General features: G+C 40.0%; 1 protein-coding gene across 15 annotated transcripts in view; it reads left to right on the top strand.

The window, feature by feature from the left end:
• The window catches only part of FRY (FRY microtubule binding protein), a 195,884-nt gene that overhangs the window by 59,065 nt on the left and 112,920 nt on the right, over nt 1-23,899 (top strand). For 8 of the 15 annotated variants that reach the window (XM_039323584.1, XM_039323583.1, XM_039323576.1 and 5 more), the window contains one exon: nt 19,438-19,637. In XM_039323584.1, coding sequence (XP_039179518.1) covers nt 19,518-19,637 — 120 coding nt within the window. In that variant the 5' untranslated portion in view covers nt 19,438-19,517. Of the gene's footprint in view, nt 1-16,821; nt 17,096-19,437; nt 19,638-23,899 lie in introns of those variants that run through there. The other 7 variants (XM_039323574.1, XM_039323580.1, XM_039323572.1 and 4 more) reach the window with 5 other exon arrangements.

The raw sequence follows: 23,899 nt of genomic DNA, 5'->3' as shown, positions 1-23,899 counted from the left end.
TTAATTCGTTCTTAAGGCTTGGTTTTGTGCAACCAGAATTAGTCCACCTATCTCTTTCTTCAACTTTCCTGCTCTTAGTCATTGGCAGGTCTTGTTATTATTTGCTTCTCCTGTTATTTTTTTTTTAATGCACTGGCCATGTTTCTTTTTTGTTCTTTATAATGTCTTCCTTGTAGTCCTGTATGGTCTCTCCAGTTCTCATAAGCCTTCTTGATATGCTTGCTTTAGTTTATTTTCTTCACTATCCTTCAGATATTCTTCCAATGCCCATTTTTCTAATTCAACCATCTGATGTACTGGCAACATTCCATGCCCCACCCATTTTCGTTGGTAAATAAAGACCATCAATATTGCTCCAAGGATGAAGGACATGATGCATTGTCATTTTTTGGTCTTCCTATCCAAGGCTTTAATTCTGCTTGAATCCAGTCTAGTATTCCAGGTGTGTATCTAATGACCGGAATTGTGCAGGTGTTAATTGCCTTGATATTTCCTCCCCTAAATTTGGACTTTTAAGATTGTCTTCACTCACACAATGTATTCATTTCTAACCGGTTTCTTGACTTCAGTGTACTTGATCTTGTCAGTTTGAAGGATGCCCAGTATTTGTAGTGAACATCTTCATCCAAACTTTTGATGCTATTTCCATAGGGCATCAAGTTATGAATGCTTGTTCGGCGACCATTCAGGGTTACAATGATGAGGGGGACTTATGACTAGTTGTCCTGTTCTGGCCCTGCAGTCACATGATTATAATTCAGTCACTTACAACTTTCCCTGCTGGTTTCCCATAAGCAAGATCAATGTGGAAATCAGAAGAAGATCATAAGTCACTCTGGGAAGTCAAACTTCTCCTGCTATTTTTTACCATGGTAACACTCCCTCCTTGCCTCTCTGCACTTCACTGCACTTGTCCATCTGCTATCCTATTTCTGAGCTGTCTAAGGAAAGACTTATTGTGACTGGGACTTGCTACTCTCTGCTGGCTTCCCCATTGCCTTTACTTGTTGGAAACTGGCAGGAAGTCACAAGTCATGGTCCGTGCTTAACAAACTGCAATCCCCACTTAATGATGGCAACAGAGACTGCCAGTGTCACTGCCAATAGGTGATACAGTCATGTAACATTTTATGACCACATTGTGATTAATTGTTAGAGAACCATATATAAAATCCAGTTCCATATTTTCTTGGTTTTGCAGTAGTCTTGACTTCATGAATTCCATTGCAATAGCATACCTTAGTCATGATATCCAAGCTTTCTTGAGGTTAAGCAGAAATGTTTGATTTCTGCTCCTTGGGGAGATTAAAAATTAATATAGTATGAAGGAATTATACATCTTCCAAATTGAAGCCTTATATGTGATTCTCTTGGATACACATTTTTTTCTCCTAGCCTCAATCTTACCACTTCCTGCTTTTTTTGGATATAATTTGAATTGTGAAGCATATTCCTGAGCTTCGCTATCCTTGATACTCCTTCAGTCTTCTTGCCTCCCATCCAAATCTCTCTTCTGTCCTGCCCATCGCTTGTCCTGTTCAGCTTCCCTCTGACTTTCATTTCATTGCACTTTCAGCTCACAGCAAGATTGCATTAGTGGAAGTTGAATACCGTATTTCTTGATTAATGTCTTTTAAGTACAGTATCAATTAATGATATATAAAAACAAAATCACATAAAGTAAATATACCGTAGATTGTTTTTCTGGATTCAAGAGTAAAACTATCACATATTATGAATTATTCATCTACAGTCAATAAACCTAATTATAGGATCTCTCTTGTTGGATAAAATGCCAACATTCATTTCAAGGCTGCAGTTCAGTAATTTGCTGTCCATGTTATTTTGAGTCCCACAGCTGTTGAACTGTTTTGATTGTTTCAGCAGATCAACAGCTCAGCATCTGTTAATTTAGAAAAGTATTTTAACCTGGATGCCTACTCAAAGCAAAAACAGCTGAATAAAGTTTTAATACTGTAGCCTTAATCATAACCTATAATGCTCTACAGGTGAGTTACATGAAATTGGAAAAGTAGTCAGTCAGGCTGTGAAAAGATCTGGGGTTGAAAGCAAAATATGATTTGGAAAGTTCCTTAAGCACAAACATAGCACCTGTTGGTGAAGCAGCTGCATCTTTTCCTGGGGTCATGTATGGGTTGCCTTTCTGGTGAAAGGGGGGCAGACAAGTTATTTCACAAGAAACTCAGGAACACTTCACATGCCACAATTTGAGAAATATTTGATATTCATTTTTGAATAGGTATACTTAGAGTTAGACTCGTGGCTATAATTTAAGGTGGAAATATTAGCATGTTTCCAACCGTCCTCGGCTCCATTTGTTCTCTTTCCATACATTTCTATGCAAGTGAAATATCAACAAAACCTATGAAGAGCATCCAAGTTTCTTCTACTGAAAACCTGATAAATTAACATTCTACCTTAGGTTAGCATGATTAATATCAGTGGTTATTAGTACTGATATAGCAATCATAGATAAAGGAAGATTTTTGATTCTAAAAGGAAAAATGGGATTCACTTGAATGTTGAAATTGCTAAGTGTCATTGAAAGAAGCAGACTTTAGGTTCTTGGGAGGGGATGGTGCAGATTATTCCCATAGAAGGAGAAGTGCAATACAATATACACATCCTTAATACAAAATTAAACCTTCATTCAGATGCTATGTCTAATAGATTTGTGTTTGCATTTACATGAACATGCAAAATGATTTTTTTCCCAGAAGCACCATAGAGCTGATCTCATGATACCAGGAATAATAATTCATTATGCCAAAATAGCATGTCATTGTGCCTGTTACAAAGTGATGTCCCAATACCAATGCTCTCAAGGGGCATGTGATGTTTATTGTTAATGATCTATACAAGTTGTTTGTTTTATTTACACAGTGCTTCACATTGTTTTATTTTCATGTCAGCTAAACATCACTAATAATGTAGAAGTTTTTAATTCTTACTCGTTGACTAATTACTAATTGTTGATTTGCTGAAAGTCACTCATTTTGGGAAGATTGCTTACCTACTTATGGAATGAAGCAAATACTTAATTGAATCTTTAAAGGCAGAACTAAAAGGTGGGTACAAAGGATGGCAACATTTTGGAGAAACTAGAGGTTTTTCATTTCTGTTGGGTTTATAAAGAAATGGCTAGAGGTTTGTGTATAGTATGAAAAATAGAATAGTATCTGGATTGCCAGAAGATGATCTTGTATTTGTTTGAGTCTTATAACTTTCTGGGTTTAAAACAATTTAAGAAAGGCATTGAAAATGCAATTTAAAATGTTCAAGAATTTAGCTAACTTATCATACGACAAAAAGTTATGGGGATTTCTTCTGTTTTATCTAGGGTGACTAGGGAGACATACATGAAGATAATATAGGGTATCACAAAAAAAATGAGCTCCAGGTTTCACAAGAAGTTATTCTTCGACATAAACACTATGACATGTCTTATTGCAGTAGCTTTTATACAGGTGGTACCAAAGTTCAGGCCCATAGGCCAATCACAAAAAGTTTTATTATGTTTTTTTTCCAGAGAAAACATTACTGTACTTGGGAATGTTCAAAGATCATGCATCAAATGAATAAGTAATTGTTTAAAAGAAAATGGCAACTAATTAATATAATAAGTCAACTGTGGGGGCCTGACTTTTGATACACCCTGAAAATTTGTTGGAAGAAATATTGAGAGTATGAAAGAGATACAAAGGCAAGATGAACCTGAAAACACCTTTATGGCTCTCAGCACAAGAAACTTTATAAACTAGAAATAATAGGCAAAGATAAATAGTTAACATATTGTGAGATCAAGGGGAATGTAAAATAAAATTAAGAGAACTATTGATAATAGAGGGACATAGTTGGCAATAATTTTCTTATTTACAGTTATCAGAAACATTTAAAGTAGACAGAAGAGTTTATGGTATATCATGTAAGACAGAATTGAAATGAAATTGTATACAAATAATGCACATACAATTGCTAAAGTGTATAAACTTTTATTGAAATTTGAAAGAAGGTGAAAGAATGTGTGATAAAATGGGCTAAAAACTTTTGTTTATAAAATACAAATGAAAGAATGGGAACATATGTCATTGAAAGGATTGAAATTTAAATTATATATAATCTTAAGAAGAATCTTTATAAAATGATGTGCCTTTGATATATAATACTGGAAAATTATCCAGAATATATAAAGGTACTTTTATGTTGGAAATATGAACAAGAAGGGTCATTTTATCATAGTTGGTGGACATGTAGAAAAGCTAGAAAATTCTGCAAAATACCTACAGTAAAATACATACAGTAATTCAGAGGATCTTACAGGCTAACATTCAATTGTAACCATAACTTTTCCTCTTGGGACTGATGAATAAACAATTAGAAAAGAGCCATGGAATACTTTATATATGCATAACTATTGTATACACAAACATGGAAATATTTGGCAGTACCTACAATGGAGGAATGGTTGGTGGAGAAGACAGATGTTGCTGAAATGACTAAAGTGAATTGTTTGATTATACAGACAGTATCTGTATTTATTGGTGACTGGAAACTGGTGACTGATGTTTTGCATAAAAATAAAATGATTTATGTTTTTGATGATTAGACAGGATAGATAATAGAAAGAAGAAAATCATGATGTAATTTTAGAGACATAGAGGCTAAAATAGTTATAAGCAATATATAACTGTTACGAAGATCAGAAGCCACTTCTTTATATATTTGTTGATATCTTTTTTCTTCCTATTTTTCTTCTACATTTTTTCTTTCTGCATTTTAAGTTTTTTCTTTTTTCTCCCTTTCTCTTTTTCCCTTTTTTATTCTATATTAGTTTATAATAGTTCATTTCTTTTCTTAAAACTTTCAATAAAAATCTTATATAAAACTACTTTCAGGCATCTGCCCTAATTAACTATAACTTACAACAGTAAATACAGAACTTTTGGTGCAGGACTTGTCTTATACATTTCCATGATGTAACAGTAGAGTATTTGCTATATTGGCCAATGATATTGGATGGAATCTGCTTTAATAGGCTTGCCACCTAGAGTTCACTGGAAGAAAGGCAGGATATGCATTCAGTAAGCCTTTTTCTATAGCAGGGCTTTTCAACCAGTGGTACGGGTATCACCTGTGGTACATTGGCACCTGGCAGGTGGTACATGACCATCCTATAAAAGTGGTAGCGGGGGAGGGGAATGAGCTGAACCGTTGGCAGCACCGCACAAGCCTGAGCAAGAGATGGCTGGAGCTGCAGGGCTGTCAGGGCTCAGCGGAAGCACCAGGATCAGCGCTTCTTTGGGGCTGTCAGGGCTCAGTAGAAGTGCCAGGATCAGCACCAGGCTCCAGCTGGAGCTCGGTGCTGATCCTGGTGCTTCTGCTGAGCCCTGAAGAAGCACCAATCAGCTGGAATGTTGCAGCATCTCCAGGGTCTTGTGATTTACATTCAGATGCTTGGCAACTGATTCATATTTATGACGGTCACAGTGTCCCAGGGTTATGTGAAGTGATCAAAACCTGCTGCAACCACCCAGCAAATGGGGGGAATAAAAATCAAACACCCCACCCCACCCCATCCCTGCTGCCAATCCTCAACAGAAATGCTCACAACAATGAAAACCTCGGACAGGAGGAAGAGCACCACCGGGTGGGCAGGCAGGTGTCTTGCTCGGCTGTGGCTTGGGGTGGGCACTTTTTGAGTGCCGTTGTAACTTCAAACAATCACTAAGCAAACTGTTGTAAGTCGAGGACTACCTATACTTTATGACTTTTTTCTTTTTTTCTTTTTTTTTTGGGTCATCAAGTTTTTGACACCTTGCTAGGTGACTGGTGGTACTTGAATGTTGCCATATCCTAAAAGTGGTACAATGGATGAAAAGGTTGAAAAGCCCTGTTCTACAGGCATCTGAATGTATGTATTCGCTTATGGGCAGTTTTTCCATTATTTTAATTTTATTGCTATTAAACTGATTTGACTGATACTGTAAGAGAAATGAAGAGAAGGAAGGACATGCTAGTATTCAGCTAAACAAAAGTACTTGAGATAATTTATGAGAACATGTTCTAAGATTAATTCTATTGTCATGTTTGAAAGTATTTTTCCATTTAACAGGACAAAATAACATATTCAAAATTATAGGTTTATGCTAAGTTAAATTTTGATGCTCTATTTACATTGGTTATATACTAGCAGTTATAACTGTAGATAGTTATTTACAGAGAAATCTAAAACAACAGTGAAATATTTTTTACCCCACTGTCTTACAGAAAACTTCTCATTTGAAAGGTGATATTAAGTAATTTCTTAGTAAATATTTTATGACTAACAGCATTGTATTTACTTTTTATGCAACTGAAAACATAGTAACTGAATTTAATATTTTCAGTCTATCAAAAAATGTGACCATATAGACTTTTGTTAGCAAAGTATACTTGTATACAGTCTTGTCTGATAAAGAAATATGGAGATAAACTCAAGAGTTTATACATTGTTCATTACTTTAAGGAAGCTCGATAGAGATACTGCACTATTTTTTTTCTTCATCACACTTGTCATCTTTTAACTATACCTTTTATTGATTTCACTGAAATTTCTTCATTTCATTGTTATGAACTGCGCAGAGTCATTGAGAGTTGAGAGGCACACAGATCTAATTTTATTATTATTACTTAGTATTTTTAGTATTTAGCATTGATATGGTATTTTGTTTTAGTATTAGTGTTTAGTATTTTTCTTATGGCCATTTTTTATATATAGATTTTTGATTTTGATATAAATATACAGGTAATCCTCCATTTATAACCATTTATTTAGCAACCATTTGAAATTATTATGGAAATGAAATAAGTGACTTATACTTATAATCATTGACGCATCTGCATAGTCACACAATCAGATTTTGAGCACTTGACAACCAACATGTATTTACAACAGTTGCAGTATTCCAAGGTCACATGATCTGCATTTGTTGTCTTCCCAGTTGGTTTCCAACAAGCAAAGTCAATGGGGGAAGCTGGATTCAATTAAGAACCATGTGATTCACTTAACCACCATGGCAAAAAAAAGGTCTAAAATCTGCGCCACTCATTTAACTGCCTTGTTTAGCAATGAAAGTTTGGGTCCCTATTATGGCTGTAAGTCGAAGACTATCTGTAGATTATGGATGTCTATGGGGAAGCTGAGAGGCAATAAATTCCTTCATGTCTTCATTAAGTGAGCATCATGTGACTGCAACTTGCACTATTATTTCTGATTTCTTTGTTACTCTGCTTGTTGGAAGCTGGTTGTAAAATGCATAAATGGTGATCAAGTGACATAGGATGCTGCAATGCTTATAAATGTAAAGACTGGTTGTAAAGTTACTTTCTCCAGCAGGATGACTGTAGAGTCCAAATGGATGGGTTCTATGACGGCCTTCCTGCCTGGCAGACTGGGTAAAAACTTCGGCCACACCCCTTCCTTTGGGCGTGACTCCAGTTTTGACTCAGTCTCGAAGCCTGGTAGAAGTGCGAGAAGCAGCTCTCAGAACAAAACTAACTTAACTTAAAAAAAAAAAAAAAAAAAAAAAAAAAGGGAATCCCCTCTTCCTCCAGTTGAACGAAAATTTGTCTGGCAGCGGATAGGACTCGAGAGAGGCAGCCGGGATCGGCGGATTCGTGAGTGGGGCGTCAGGGACTAACGGGAGGCTTGGAGCCGGACCGGATCGCTCGCCCGCCGATAACCGGCCCACCGAGCAGCTGTTGGGGCGGGGGTTTCACTACCGGATTGCTCGCCGCTCTCCGGGGCCGCCAAACAGCTGAGCGGTTCGGGCGATAGAATGATTGGGGCCGATAGAACGAGGCGCCGCTCAGCGCGAAACAGCTGAGCCGCGCGGAAAGCGGCTAAACCGCGGCGCCGCTCGGCATAGACCAGCGGAGCGGCGCGAGAGGCAGAACCAGCGCTAGAAGTGCCTTCTCCTTAGAGGAGAGGCGCGGTCCCTCAGAGTCAAAGATCCGCCATTGTTTGAACCTCGTGGATTCCCGGGCTAACATTAGGAGGCGTGGTTTCTTCCCCATTCGCCATTTTGAGCGAACGGACCTTCCCGCCGTTTTTCCCTTGGGGGCGGGGCCATCCGGACTCCATTCCCTTGCAGACAAAGGGGCAGCCCTTAAGCTAAAATCCGGGATTATCGCAAGAAACTGAGACAGGAGGAAGGAAGAGGGAAAAGGAAGAGAACCTTTCTGATCGTGGTCTGCTGCCACAGCCACAGACAGGGGGAGAGAGAGGTATAAACTGCACTTTCTCTGGACTAAGTGAGGAGGTGAGGAGGAGTATTTTTCTCTGACTGTTCCTATAGTGACCTTTAGTCACTGCCTTGCAGGATCTTCTGTCCAAAGACTCCTGTCTGTCCGGCCATTGTTTGTATAGGCAGAGGAGGGCTCAGCCCCAAACATCTGCATCTGATCTGCGTATCCTGTCCCCCACTCCAGGCACTACCTACTCGGGGTGTCTGGCACAATGGCAGACAATGTCTCGTATTCAGTCACACAGGTCCCTCAATTGTCCCCCCCACAGCAACAACAAAAACGCAGATCTTCTGAATCTGAGGTGGGGGGGAAGAAGAAAGCTAAAACAAAACACCTTTCTCAGAAGGGACAGTCTAAAACGGCTGAGCGAGAGGCTTTGAGGAGACATTTGGCTTTAGAAAGACAAATTAGCAGGGCACAGAGAACCAATGCCAATGGGACAAATTCGGTTTCCCCTGTCCCAGCGGTGGCACCCAGCACAGACCCTACTGCCGAGGAAGTGCTTAAGACTTGGTCTCCTCCTGGGGAAACTGAACAGTTAGACTCCTCCAACCCCTCCTCACCAGCTTCTTCACCCGACCGCACCCCAGCGCCTCACTCTAACGACAAAGCGCAGGAGGGCATTTGGTCGGCACAATTCCATGCATTCATGCAGGATGCATTCTCCCAGTTCATGGCTTCTAAGGGACAAGTGGCCTTTCACACACCCCGTAAGGGTCGGGCTAGGCCACCCCCTACCAGCACCTCTGAAACTTCCTCTCAACTGGGAGAGGGTGACTCAGTGGACCTCGACATGTCAGACATGCCCCTCTCGGAGGACGAGGAGACGGCACCTGAGCAGGCAACGAGCTCTGGACTCTTTAACCCAGCGCTCCTAAAATCACTCCTGGTAAAGGCTGTTTCCACAGTCAACCTAACATCAGTACAGGATGAGAAGCCCTCAACAAGCAAGGAGGCCAATCCTCTGTTTGCCAAAAAGGTTCCACAAGATAAGTACATCCCATGTGCGGAGGTCTTCATGACCACGCTGGAGGAACAATGGTCCTCACTTGCAAGCCCACCGGCACCAAACAGCGCGGAAAGAAAGCTTTTCAACCTATCTCCCTCCTTCTCTAACATGTTAGAGGTTCCCACTGTCGATAACCCATTAATCTCATTATTTTCTACCTCCGCGATTCCAGGAGACATGGCGGAGGTCTTGAGGCCTGAGGAGAAGAAATTTGAACACTCACTCCGGCGTTCCCATATGGCTGCAGCCTGGGCGGCCAGAGCAGCCACTTCCTCATCTTTCTTCGCGAGGGCCAGCATCATGTGGCTGAGGGAACTGCAAGGCACGGTGCCTCCAGACCAGGTCAGAATACACCAAACATTGGCCAAGCTCCTCGCGGCCTCGCAATTTGTCTCAGACGCTTCACTGTACGCAACAAAGTATGCGGCTAGATCCATTGCGGCCACAGTGGCCTCACGTAGGCTACTATGGCTCAAAAATTGGAAGACAGACCTGAGGTCCAAATGGCGTCTTTCGACGTCCAAATACAGTGGAGTAGACCTATTTGGTTCCATTCTGGACCCACATGTCAGCGAAGGCAGAGACAAGAAAAAAATCCTAGTACACCCATCAAAGAAGTTAGACAGGAGAGGCAGTCAGGACTTCCGGAGACAGGGTTCCCGCCCAGGAAGCCCCTGGGAATGGAGGCAGCCCTTTCGATCAGGGCAATCCTGGGACTGGCCCAGAGGCTCACGATCCTTCTACCCCAGACAGGATCGAACCCAGGATCGCCAGAGCCCGGGAGCCAGGGGCCAGTTCCAGTCCAGACGCCCATATAGGGGAGCGGGAGGCAGATCCTTTAAACGCACCAAGTGACGCCAAACAGGATACTCCCATTGGGGGTCGGTTAGGAAATTTCATCAGGGTCTGGGAGCAGACCACGACCGACTCCTGGGTCCTGGAAACGATCAGACATGGCCTGACCTTAGACTTCTGCTCTCCCCCACCAAACCGGTTCATCAGATGTCCCATCTCCAGAAGAGCACACAAGACGAGGCTGATAACTTCGGCTATAGTCCACCTCCTGTCAATTCAGGCCATAGAGAAGGTACCAAAGGAGGAGGAGGGAAGAGGATTTTACTCTATCCTCTTCGTCATCCCAAAGACATCAGGAGGGTGGAGAGCAATCTTGGACCTGAAGGGCCTGAACTATTTCATAAAGTACAGGAGGTTCAAGATGCACTCCTTAAAGTCCATACTAGCCAGCGTCAGGGAAGACGATCTACTATCCTCAATAGATCTCACAGAGGCGTACCTACACATCCCCATCCACCCCAGCTACCGGAAATTCCTCAGATTTACCTACGCGGGGCGACATTACCAATACAGGGCATTACCCTTCGGACTGTCGTCAGCACCAAGGGTATTCACAAAGATCTTAGCTGTACTAGCGGCCCATCTCAGGTTGATTCCGGTTCGCGTCCAGTTTTATCTGGACGACATCTTGATTCAGTCCAGATCTCGGGAACAAGCAAGGACAGATCTCAAGACCACAATCCGAACCCTACAGGGGCACGGATTTTCGGTCAATCTAAACAAGAGCCACCTCATTCCCTCAAGGAGACTGCAACACCTGGGCGCGGTGATAGACACGTCACAGTGCAGGGTATTCCTTTCCCAGGAGCGACTGATCAGCATATCCAAGCTAATCCACCAAATTCAAAAGATCAGGAGAGTGCCCTTGCTACAACTCTCGAAGCTCCTGGGAAAGATGATATCTTGCATGGGCATCATCCCATGGGCAAGGCTCCACTCGAGGGAGTTGCAGTGGTTCCTCCTACCCTACCAGAGGAGGAACCTCAGCACCTCAAACAGGAGTGTGCTGGTACCAGCACAGGTGATGAAATCACTAAAATGGTGGCTATCCCCCATGACACTCAAGGGGAGCATATTCAGGGAACCGAACAGGGTCACGCTCACGACAGATGCGAGCCTGTTCGGATGGGGAGCCCATCTGGGGACCCAGATAGCACAGGGCCAGTGGGGTCAAAAGGACCTGTCACACAGCATCAACTGGCTAGAGCTCCGGGCCATACACCTGGCCCTCCGTCATTTCTCACACCTAGTAACGAGGAGACACGTCCTCGTGCTTACAGACAATGTAGCAGCCAAGGCACATGTAAACAAGGAGGGAGGAACGAGATCAGTGGAACTAATGAAAGAAGCATTGGTTCTGGCTCGGTGGGCAGAAGCCAATGTGAGTTCCATCAGAGCGGAACACATCTCAGGGGAAACAAACACCCAGGCGGACTCCCTGAGCAGAGCCAAGGTGGACCAGTCGGAATGGCGTCTGGACCCGGCTCTCTTCGAGGAGATCTCCCGGAGGTTCGGACAACCGCACCTAGATCTATTTGCCAACCACAAGAATACACAACTCCCCAGGTTCTTCTCCAGATTCCCGTCCCCGGGATCGGAGGGAACGGATGCTCTCAGGTGCCGGTGGCCGGCGCAACTCCTGTACGCCTTCCCACCGCTGCCACTAATACCGGCAACCATACGCAAGATGATCCTGGAGGGCGCAGAAATGGTCTGCATTGCCCCTCACTGGCCACGGCGCCCGTGGTTTGCCGACCTCGTGGACCTTTCGATATCACCTCCGTGGAGGATTCCCCCGGACAGGGTAAAACTCAGTCAGGGCAAGCTTGTACACCCAGATCCCCAGTGGCTACAACTAGCCGCTTGGCATTTGAGCGGCAAAGCTTAACTAAACAATCTTATTCTGCAGGGGTGATATCGATCATACAGGCATCACGAAGGGCGTCCACCAATAGGATTTACGACGCTACATGGAAGGGATTCTGCAGGTGGTGCGCTTCGCTTCACCTAGACCCGACCGCAGTATCTATCCCCAATATCCTAGACTACCTATTGGAGGGTCTTAATAGGGGCCTGTCAGTCAATACCATCCGCAGACAGATATCGGCCCTCTCAACCGTACTCTCCTGCGACAACTTAACTTCCCTAGCACAACATCCAGCGATTAATGCCTTCTTAAAAGGGGCGTCTAACACAAAGCCCCCAGTCATACACAGGTACCCGTCCTGGAACCTGCCTAGGGTCCTTCTAGCCTTGACATCTGCACCCTTCGAACCTCTTGAAACATGCTCACTCCATCACCTATCACTGAAGGTAGCTTTCCTTGTGGCAATTACTTCGGCAAGGAGAATTTCAGAACTAGCAGCTCTGTCAGTAAGGAAGGATCTGTGTACCTTTTTCAAAGACAGGGTCGTTCTTAGACCAGACCCGACCTTCATCCCGAAGGTAAATAGCACCTTTCACAGATCTCAGGAACTTACGCTTCCTGATTTCTGTCCAAGACCCAAACATAAGCTAGAACACAGATGGCACAAGCTAGACGTACGGAGAGCACTGTGTTTCTACGTGAAACGCACCTCGGCTTTCCGAAAGACTGAAGCATTATTTGTGTCCTTTCAACCATCAACTATGGGAAAGAAGGTATCTTCTTCCACCATAGGCAGGTGGATCAGAGCCTGCATAGCGCAGGCCTACGTCTCACAGGATTTGCCAGCACCCACTCAGGTGACTGCCCACTCAACTCGGAGCGCAGCCACATCTGCGGCGTGGCTAACGCAAGCTCCGGTGGAAGAGATTTGCAGGGCCGCAACCTGGTCCTCACCTTCGGTTTTCATTCGACACTACCGTTTAGACTCCCTAGCAGCAGCAGACGCGGCTTTTGGCAGAAGAGTTCTTCAACAGGTCGTATCTGCTCAGAGTTCGGTAGCCTAGACATTCCCTCCCAGGGGGACATGAGGGCTTTGGTATGTCCCATCCATTTGGACTCTACAGTCATCCTGCTGGAGAAGGGGCGTTGTCTTACCTGAACGCCTTTTCTCAGCAGGATGATGTAGAGTCCAAGCCCACCCAGAGGATAGGTCTAGGCAGGGATATAATAAAGATATAATAAAGAGCTGCAAGGTTAATTCCAACAAAGTTTCTCGCCTAAGTCAAAACTGGGGTCACGCCCAAAGGAAGGGGTGTGGCCGAAGTTTTTACCCAGTCTGCCAGGCAGGAAGGCCGTCATAGAACCCATCCATTTGGACTCTACATCATCCTGCTGAGAAAAGGCGTTCAGGTAAGACAACGCCCCTTTTCAGCGCCATCATAACTTTGAACAGTCACTAAATAGCACAATTGATATGTGACATCTATCTGCACTTGTGTAAGCTTTCACGGTCGGTATCAATAAAGTAGCAAAGAGGTTCTGGGCTGAATGACCATAATCTGATTTTATGGTGGCCTGACATTTCACTGGCAATTCAGAAGCAGAGTGAGCAGCTTTATTGGGCTGGGCTGTTGTATTTGAACCTGACAAGGTGATCTCTGAATGGTCCATGTTGCAGGAATACAAGAAAATAGACAAATCAGAAGTCTACCCCACAAAGAACTAGTCAATAGCTTGATTCAAGGACTGGCCAATTAGGAGCTGGTTCTTGTGGAATGTCTTCAAAATGAACCAATTGGAAGTTTTAGATGAGGAACCAATTAGGAACCAATCTCAAAGATCATAACTACATGAGAATCAATACAGTTAATGAAAATAAAAAAATCCTTTAAATTTAATTATCTTTCCAAAGGAATAACAATTGAAAAAGTCTCTGTCTTTCTCTCACTAAGGCCTTTTGTCTTCTTGATATGAAATGTATTTGCATTATCAGTTAAACCTTTCTGCATATATGGTTGCATCATCTATTAAAAATAGAGGCAGGTTCTTATCGGATATTGGTTGGCATTATTCCATTCACACCAGCTGTCTCATAAGATTTGCATTTGGTACTTTTGAATTATATTTAGCCACTGTAAATTAATATTTAATAAGAGTAAAAGGCAGTGTAAATAATTTCAGAGTGTAAACTAAGGCATCTTTGGCCTCCCCAGTACAACTCTTCCAGTTTCTCATATAGTCCATAGGCAATTTAAGGAAGTTATTCCACCACTACCCCACCCCATTCCAGGGCAGCTGAGTTTGCTACACGGGGGAAAGGTTGAATGGAAATAACAAGTTTTCCTTTCCCCTAAGGTTTTAAAATTGCTTCTATTGTGAAGGTTATTTTAAAGGCTAATGATTGTGCAGAAGTGATTTTTGAAAAGAAAGATTGTTCTCATGAGAGGAGGGTTAATTCACTACCCCATGTTCTGACCATCTTTTAGAAAATTGCTTCTGAATGTGTGGAGTCTTTAAAAGCTTCACTGCAGTGTTTGCAGAGGAGCATGTGTTATGTGTTCCTCTGCTTAAGCAGGGGTTCTCAACCTTGGCAACTTTAAGACTTGTGAACTTCAACTCCCAGAATTCCTCAGCCAGGAATTCTGGGAGTTGAAGTCCACAAGTCTTAAAGTTGCCAAGGTTGAGAACCCCTGGCTGAAAGAAAGAAAGAAAGAAAGAAAGAAAGAAAGAAAGAAAGAAAGAAAGAAAGAAAGAAAGAAAGAAAGAAAGGATATAATATAAGTCCACTACTGGTGTGAAAGTCCTAGTATGATTGTTTGAAGTTGGTTGGCTTGATATTGGTTCTCTGTCCTTTCTTGCTCGAATCTGAAGTCATGGGTGAAAAGAAGAAAGTGAATAGCACTGTTTCACAAATGATTGCACAAAAGGTTATAGAAGTAATTTATTCTGCTATAATTATGCAATAAATTCTTCAGCATCTTTTACAAGTAGAAAAGCTCCCTTTGACATTTACCTTATAGCACTATCACACACCATGTAAACTCCTAAAGTGAGTATAAGTTAGCTACAGTACTAAATAATTGGTTTTATTCCATATCCTGTATACTTTGGCTTAGTCATTGCGCTCTTGAATGATCTATCTATATCTCTCTATCTTGCTATATCAGAGTTCCCCATCCTTTTCGACTTTACAGACCAGCGGGGGGTGGTGGAAGGAGAGGGTATAGTGCCACCACTTGCACAAATGGAGCGTGAGTGTGCATGTTCACTTGCCCGCGACTTCTGCAGCCCTGTTCCGAACAACTGAAGGCCCAGTAGTGGCCAAGGCCCATGGGATGGAGAATCCTGCTATATATTATTCTATAATCTATATCTATCTATATCTACCTATATTGATCTATAAATTATAGATAGTTCTATATCTATCTATATTCTTGATCTATCTATATTCTACATTCCTAGACATTGTGCTCTTGTGCTCTTGATATCTATACACTTGAATGATCTATATCTATTTATATTCCTTCTCTAATAAAGTTGAGAGGGTCTCCCTAAATCCTTTGGATATATGCTTGATTTTATGACAAGAAATGTATATTTCTTGAAATATTTTTTTAAGACTCATCAGAAGCAGAATTCAATGGGCTGAAGTCTTCCCCTCTTCTCTTTGTGGTTCCACCGTCTTGGTGGGTGAGCTGTTAATTAGCTGATCTTAGTTTTAGCAAGTTTGTTTGGGGAAACTCCTTGTGAAATCTGCCTAAGATAGCAAGATATATAAAGATATGATTCTATGAATTGAAGAGAGGTTGTAGGCAGCCTTGCACTATTCTTGGCAGCTACTCAGATGAACCATCTTGCATTTTTAATTTTAATTAGTCCTTGAGAAGATAAATGTTTTCTTTTGACATAGTGTAGTTATTGTTGTTATTGTTATTATAAATAATAGCTTGTCAATTGAAACTTGAATGTATTTGTTGGAAATTTAACTTCTGTGTTTCGAATAACTGAGATGGTATAGGTTCTCCTGCTTGGGGGGGGGGCTGAACTAGAAGACCTCCAAGGTCCCTTCCAGCTCTATTCTATTCTATTCTATGGTTAATATAATTTCCATAGAATTCATTTTATGCTGCTGTTTTTAACTTTTTAGATTGTGTATGTGTGTGTTTTCTAGTCAGTCTTGACTCAGGGTAAATGCTTGGAAATGTTCATGTAGTTTCTTGGTGGTTTAAAAAACATTTTGTAAGTGATCTTAGAACAACATTTGCTTTGAATTGTAGCATATAAATGCTATTCAGTGTTGATATTTCATACTAGTTTAATAATCTAATCCTGTTCATACTTACTCAGGAATAAGCATGGATGATTTATCTCAACAACTGTGCAAATTTTAGTCACAGTATAAACTGTAACTTTCTTTGAGGACGTGCAATTTCACACTTCTTTTGACACTGTTAAAAGGACACCCTCTGTGTTGTGTCTGAAGGAATTGATATTGTTTCTGTGTGTGATTTAGGACCTTTGGTTACAGATCAAATGCTTTTATCATTTATTCTGTGTTATCTCAGTGTTACCTAACATTTAGGGAAGAAATGCTGCCTTCTGTATGATAATATATGTTGTTGGTATGCAAGAGTTGTTTACGCTTGGCTATACAAGCACGTCTCATGTGCTTGGAGTGCATGAAGTAGTTTTGCTAATCTGTCAGTATAGTATGTGCTTGTGGATAAATATAGACTGGCAGCTACTCTGCAAGTTGTAGATCATCATCATACACTGAGGCTAAAAATTACCTCTTTGGTTATGGAAAATGTGTTCTGATCAGGAAGCTGCAGGTTGTCGTCATTTAAAACCCCAAAGTCCTAGCTTTGAATCTGAAGTTAATAAAAACTTCTGTAACAAAATGACTAAGCCAGGGAAATGAAACAAGTCATTTTTTTCTCAGCTATAGAAACAAATAAATTTTAGGATCAGGAAATTTTTTGATATTGTGAACCTCATGGAGATTTCACTGGCCTGCTGGCGGCGATCCAGTGTGATCAGCTTAATAAAAGGACTTGGTAGGTAAAAAAAAAAGAAAAAAAACTCTTTCCATAAGTTTGTATTTTAATTTGATTTATTAGAGTATTCTATATTTAAGAACCAAATATATATATAAGTTTATAGATATAAATGTGGGCAAATAACAAGAATCGTGCCTGCTTTTGGTAAACTTAATGAAGTTCAATGTTTACCTGGTATTTCTTTCTTTACTGATTTTGCTTTCTAACCAAAGGAATATCTTTGGTTTTATTGTGTATTTGAAAAGCTATGGAAAGGGCATCCCTATTTATCTTGAATTCTTTTAATGCATGTATCATGTGTATACTGTACTATTATCTTATCTGCTGTATTTAATTCTAATTATCATAAAGGACACAACACTATAATATAGGAAGAAAATTTAGTAGCAAGGGATTGAGAATGAGGCAGGAAACCTATTTATTTAGATATTTATTTTTGGCAAGGGAAAAATAATTGATGCATAACCACAGGAATAAGATATTTATGTTTCATTTTTCTTAATTTTAAGTTTACATGTTTTATTATTTTAATTATAAAATTAGAATGGATTCTTAAATTGTAACTCTGTTAAATAATGTCTAAGTACATGGTATACTAATACTTGTTGCCATTTGTGGTATTCCTTGAGTGGAGAAACAGTTGAGATTAAGAAATTTTCTTCAATATAAATAAAGTTAAATGGTGATCCTAAAAAAATCTCAGAATCATGTATGTTATATTAGTTCCCAGAGAACGTTCAGCAACAACTTAATTGTTTTGATTCTTTGGAAATTGTCTGTAGTGTTTAAGATTTTTGATATGGGAAGATTAAAGCAAGACTTTAAATTTACAAGGCTAAACAATTCCTTAAGTAGTTACTATAAGATTAAAAATATGAATTACCAATTCAATTTTGTTTACATTTAACCTTAACTTGCCCTCTCACTGTCAGTGGATACTGTGTTACTTTCAAGAATAATGGTTGTTGATAATGCTGTACATCTGACTCACTTGTCACATACATAGAATGAAGATGCTATGCTTTGATAGTTTGCACTGGCCACAAATTTTCACATTTAAATAAATATTAATAATATTGATAAACTATATTCAGTAAATGGTAGCTTATTATACTGATATGTATTGGAATAATGTTAGTTAAAAATAGGCAGGGTTAAAAAGAGTATCTATATGATAAAGCTTGAATTGTATGCTATATTATTTGGTATGGAAGAATAAAATTACATTTTCTATTATGTAAACAAAAAGTGACAAAAAATTAATTTGTATGGTGTCCTCTTACATTAGCTTGCATTTAATCCAAATAGAAAAAAATTGAGAATTAAGTCGATCTGCTTCTGATTAATATTGACTACTGTGCAAAATCAGAATTAAATGTACTAACTATATTTCACTTCTGGGGATTATTATGAAAAATATGTAGCAGCTTAAAGAAATATTGCTTGTTTGGACTGCATCCCAGAGGAAGGGTGTCATCTAACATTAAATGCAACTTTCAGATATGAGTAGCTGTCTGGTTTATTTATCAATATTTAATATTCCCATCAGTATTCACCTAGGCAAATATTCAGTCTAGCACAATATTTTATTTTGCCATCTAAAATTCTGATTTCTCTGGGTTCATAGAGTTAATATGATTTATTCTTCTTTTTTGCTCATTCTGCACTCTTACATTCCCATTTGTTGTAACTAGAATTATTTCCAGCCAAATCTTACACATTTTTCGAAGCAGCTCTTCCAGTGTTATGTGGCGTTATATGGAGCTCACTACAACCACTAATTAAGAAAGCTTCTTATAAAACCTTTTCCAAAGATGCAACTGCATATAACCTTAGTGACAGCATTATATGATGGCATAATTATTTCTTAATGAAATACTAGGAGAGCACAGTAGAAGAGTGACTGTTGTTCAGAAAAGATTGCACAGGGAAATCTACCTCCCCTTGACTGGGGTTCTCCCTGTAATATAATTAGCTTATTTCTGTGTATTTGTGTGATTTGTGAGTATTATGTTCTTGTGGTTATACATACAGACACACAGGAAGGAAACTGACTATGATACTTTGAATAAGGCAGTTTCAGGTTCTCTATATGCTTATATCTACTTTGTGTTCTGCATTTTAGAAGACAATACTATTGCCTAATATTTAATTTTAACAACTCTACAATGTCTTTACATATTCATATTAAAAAAATATTAGGCTTTACTCCTTTCAACATCTTAATAATCTATACTTTGTAAGATCCTTAATAAGATTAAATAGTCTATATTGGAATAAAATTATTTTATAGTCTAAATTATGTTTTATTAAGTGTATATTGCATCTCTAATTTTCAGCATCTCCAGTAGGTAACGGATACATTAAACCACCCGTCCCTTCTGTTTCTGGCACACAAAAGGAAAAGGGACCTCCAACCATGCTACCTATCAATGTTGATCCAGATAGTAAGCCTGGAGAATATGTCTTGAAAAGTTTATTTGTTAATTTTACCATCTTGGCTGAACGCAAGATCCGCATCATCATGGCAGAACCTCTGGTAAGTCAAAGAAAAATTAACATTTCAACATAGAATTAACTAAAACTAATTTGCAGCTCAATTTGCTAGAATCTCTTGAATCAATGGAATATTACTGTTCTACTCAGTGGGGGGATTAAAGATCTGCAATATAGCAACTCCACTAATATAAGAAATACGTATGGAATCTACTTGGGAAATGTATTTCTTTGCCCACCTCAGTGGATAAGGGAAATATAATTCTAATATGTTGACAAAAATGATTAGCCAGATACTTTTATTCAATTGTATTTTTGCTGTAATAATGTAATTCTGTTGATATATCGTTAAACAATGAAACTATTTGGCTTAGCTTGGACTTTCTGGAAATATTTTGGTAAAATGAGTGAAAAAACAATAGAAAACTAAGAAAGGCAAAGAAACCCTGAAGAAAAAGTAGTCTCCTCTTGAATGTAAGAACAGGAGAGGTTCCATGTGCTCTGTCAGCTCTTGGGGCAAGGGGACAGAAGTGGCAAAAATATATTGGCAGAACTGTGGTTGTTACCAGAAACACTGCCTCATACATTTGACTGATATTTATGAGGTTGGCTTTTGGGCGAAGTAGAGAGTGCTGCTCTTTTACCATTCTTCCATTTCTGTAGAAGCTTCTTGAAGTCACTACTACAATGGATGGGGATTCACCCAGGCTACTGACGTTTAGAAATTTTTGCCTCCTCTTTCTGGGTTCAAAGGAATTTATGGCTTTCATGATAACTATGGGTTTGGGCATCACTGGCCTGATTTATATACAGTATCTGGCTTTTATCTTGGAGCAGATAAGATGTTACTTGGTTCTTATGGATTTTTCCACATATCTCTTGTGTAGACAGACTACCTTCTTATGGTGATGGATCTAACTGAAGCCAGCAATGTCTGTAGCATTTCAATGACTCTTAATGGGTCCATAGTTACCTTGTGGACCACTCTGTCAGATGTCTTGTTAGACAACCAAGGTTCTCAATACGGTTGCTGTTATTGAATGACCTTTCCCTGACTGCTGATCCTGTGGAAATTATTGATTCTCTGAGGAGCTTCAGGAAATGAAATTTGTGAAATAACATCAAGTGATCCCAGTAGAAAACAAAAAGCCAGAGTGACTAGGTTCAGGTATGAGATTTAATTCAAGCCTATTCCATGACAAAAAGGTAGCAAAGCAGAAGTATATTTTCCAAAGAATATCTAGCTTATGACTGTGCTTGTGAGATACTTTTAAAGTAACACTTAGAATGGAAGAATCTATACCTTATTCATCCTCCTGAAAAAAAAATAATGAATTTTGGTCAGCATTTTCATGGTCCAATGACATAGTTCACACAACTTTTTCATACTGTCACTTTCTTTGACCGTATGAAGTAACTGTATAGAATATCAACCTTATCTATTAATCTATTAGAGAGAAATGAATAATTTTCTAATAATTTGGGAGGACCCTGTCTGATATAGTACAGGCTTTAACATGATTGTGAACCTTTAGGCACTTTTCATATAGTTATTCTGTTCTATGTGAAAGGAGACTATTTTACTGATGACTTCATGCCTATAGGGAGCAAAATGCTTCTCATTCCTGAAGATTTTAAAATCTATTTCTTTCGGAGTAGTTCAAGGCTCCTCAACTACTAATAAACCGGTATTTTTCCACAGAGATTAGAGTCAAAATGAAAAATGGAGAATATTTTAGAACCATAGATATCTACAAGAATTGGTCCATCACTTTAATTCAACCTTTCTATATTTGAATTAGTCCCACATCACTAGAAAAAAGATGAGTAGCATGTTCGGCTTTTACAAATCATACTGTTTTCTAACAGATGCATTGAATGAAAACCAGTGAAATATTAAATTTCCATTTATTTCAAATGAAAAGAAAAAAATATAGTTATCACTAAATATTTGATTTTGAGATAATTGAATATTGAGACTGGAATTTGGGTTGTCGGTTGGAGTGAAAGAAAAATTATTCTTTAGAAGTACTTGATAATAACATTAAGGGGAAGGTGTCTGTGTGAGAGAGAGCAATATTTAGTAAATTCTTGCTTGAATGAACCTCAATTCCTGATGAACAAATTGACAAATCCATGTAGTTTTCTTTGCAACAGTACAAAACTATTTTCTCCATTGCTTTCGTTTAAGGTTATTTTTTAGTTTTCAATCAGATCTGTTGGGCTAGATCTCCTGATAGTATAGGATTTCCTGCTTGAACAGGGGGTTGGACTAGAAGACCTCCAAGGACCCTTCCAACTCTGTTATTCGGTTATTCTGTTCTATTATCCTTCCAATCACTAAGCAATCTGACTTTTTTGAGATTAGTCAGAGCAGACTAGCTGAGACAGAAATACCTAAATTTTCTACTTAATAACTGATTCTTTATATAACAGTTGTATTGTCTTATAAAATATTTATTCATGATGCCATGTCCCATAAACTGCTGCAGGTGCATCACTGCAAGCATTGCAAAGGGAGAGTTAATTCCATGAGCACTTTATTTCACCAAAGAAATATAGTATTGCATGCAGGGATGAAAACTGAAATAATAACAGTTTTATATACCACTTTATACTGCTTTACAGCACTCTCTAAACAATTTCCAGAGTCAGCATATTGCCCCCAACAATATTTTACCAACCTCGGCAGGATGGAAGACTGAGTCAACATTGAGTCAGTCAGGATCAAACTCCTGGCAGTGAGCAGAAATAGCCAGCAATACTGCATTGTAACTACTGCGCCACCATGTCTCTTGTATTCTATTGCAGGAAGGGTTCTGTTTTGCACCATTTCTGTTCATTTGCTTATAGAGGGCTTACCATTTGTTCAGAAGACCTAAATAGCCATAATTTAAGTGAGCATAGTTTGCAGATTACATTTAAGGCTCTCTACCATATCCACAGTCTTGAATATGTACTTAGTTCAAATGTCCACAAAACTTCATCACAGAATATACCTTTTCTTATTAAACTAAGCCAAGATGCGGGACAATTTAGGTGCTGCCTAAGCCACAGGTTGCTCAGCTACTGCTTCCTTCTTAGCGCAAGCATATATTTTCCTGGAACCTCAGAGTTACAATGCAAGCTGAGGAAAAGACACAGCTTCTTTATCAATCTATTGACAGATGCAGTGAGTATACATGCCTATGCGGTACTTTTCCTGCTTCAGATAATGCTGCATACCTCTAAAGAAGATTCTAAAAACAGCTTCAGTGTTAGAACTTTTCCATACCAGAATATCACTTTCAGAAAGGTTGCCTACCTTGTGGTTAATTTGTTTATGTACTCAATGCCTAGTGTCTGTAGATCAAAATTTCAAATAGGTACAAATGGAAGAAAGCAATCTTTCATATAACTAGATCCCATGTAAGTAACAGGTTGGAGGTAAAATCAGCATTTGGATTTGGGTTTGGAAATGCATTGGAAAGTGATACAGCCAGCCAAACACAGTCTATCCCAGTTTAATAATCTTGCTACTCTAATATCAACTAATTGCAGTTTCCATTTTTTGAGGATGCAGTGCCCTGTAATACTTTAAATGGAGATTATTAGACTCTATAACAGTGATGGCAAACCTTTTAGAGACCGAGTGCCCAAACTGCAACCCAAAACCCACTTATTTATTGCCAGGTGCCATTGGGTGGGCGCGGCTATGGTCATGGCAGATTGGGTGGGTGTGGCCAAGATGGGCGTGATCACCTCGATGTTGCTCGTGGTGAGGGATGCCTGTAGTGGCCAGGCAGGGTTGGAGGAGATCCAGGGGGTCTCTGGCAGGTGGGGCTGTGGGCAGGAGGCTCGTCCTGCAGGGTGAGGCGAGGCAGGGATGCCATTGTCACAGGGCAAGGTGAGGCCGGGGCAGCTGTTACCTGACACCATCAGCCCCTGCACACAGAGGCCAGTGAGTGCATGGGTGCTGGGATGCATCCGGCCATGTGGGACCTCAGTGAGTTAGCAGGCGGCTGGTTGAAGAGGGATGGTTGCCATCTCCAGGGCATGGCATGCGTGCCCACAGAGAGGGCTCTGAATGCCGCCTCTGGGACACGTGCCATAAGTTCACCACCACTGCTCTTTAATCATGTCTCAAATGCCAGAAGCATATCAGAAAAGGAATAATTGCTTTGTGTCTCCCCTTTCATATCAGCTAGATCTTTAATATTTTTATTGACAATTGCTGGTGAGGATATGCTTGTGTGTATGCATCAGAATTTAAGTAAGACCCAATTTGGTGTTTTTAAGATATTTTCAGGAATGTCTTTCTTGCAC

This window comes from Crotalus tigris, unplaced genomic scaffold (genome assembly GCF_016545835.1).
Source record: "Crotalus tigris isolate CLP2741 ecotype Arizona unplaced genomic scaffold, ASM1654583v1 scf7180000024280.1573445, whole genome shotgun sequence".
NCBI lineage: Eukaryota > Metazoa > Chordata > Lepidosauria > Squamata > Viperidae > Crotalus > Crotalus tigris.
Note: the sequence above shows the minus strand (reverse complement) of the source record. Positions and strands in the feature narration are given on the sequence as shown.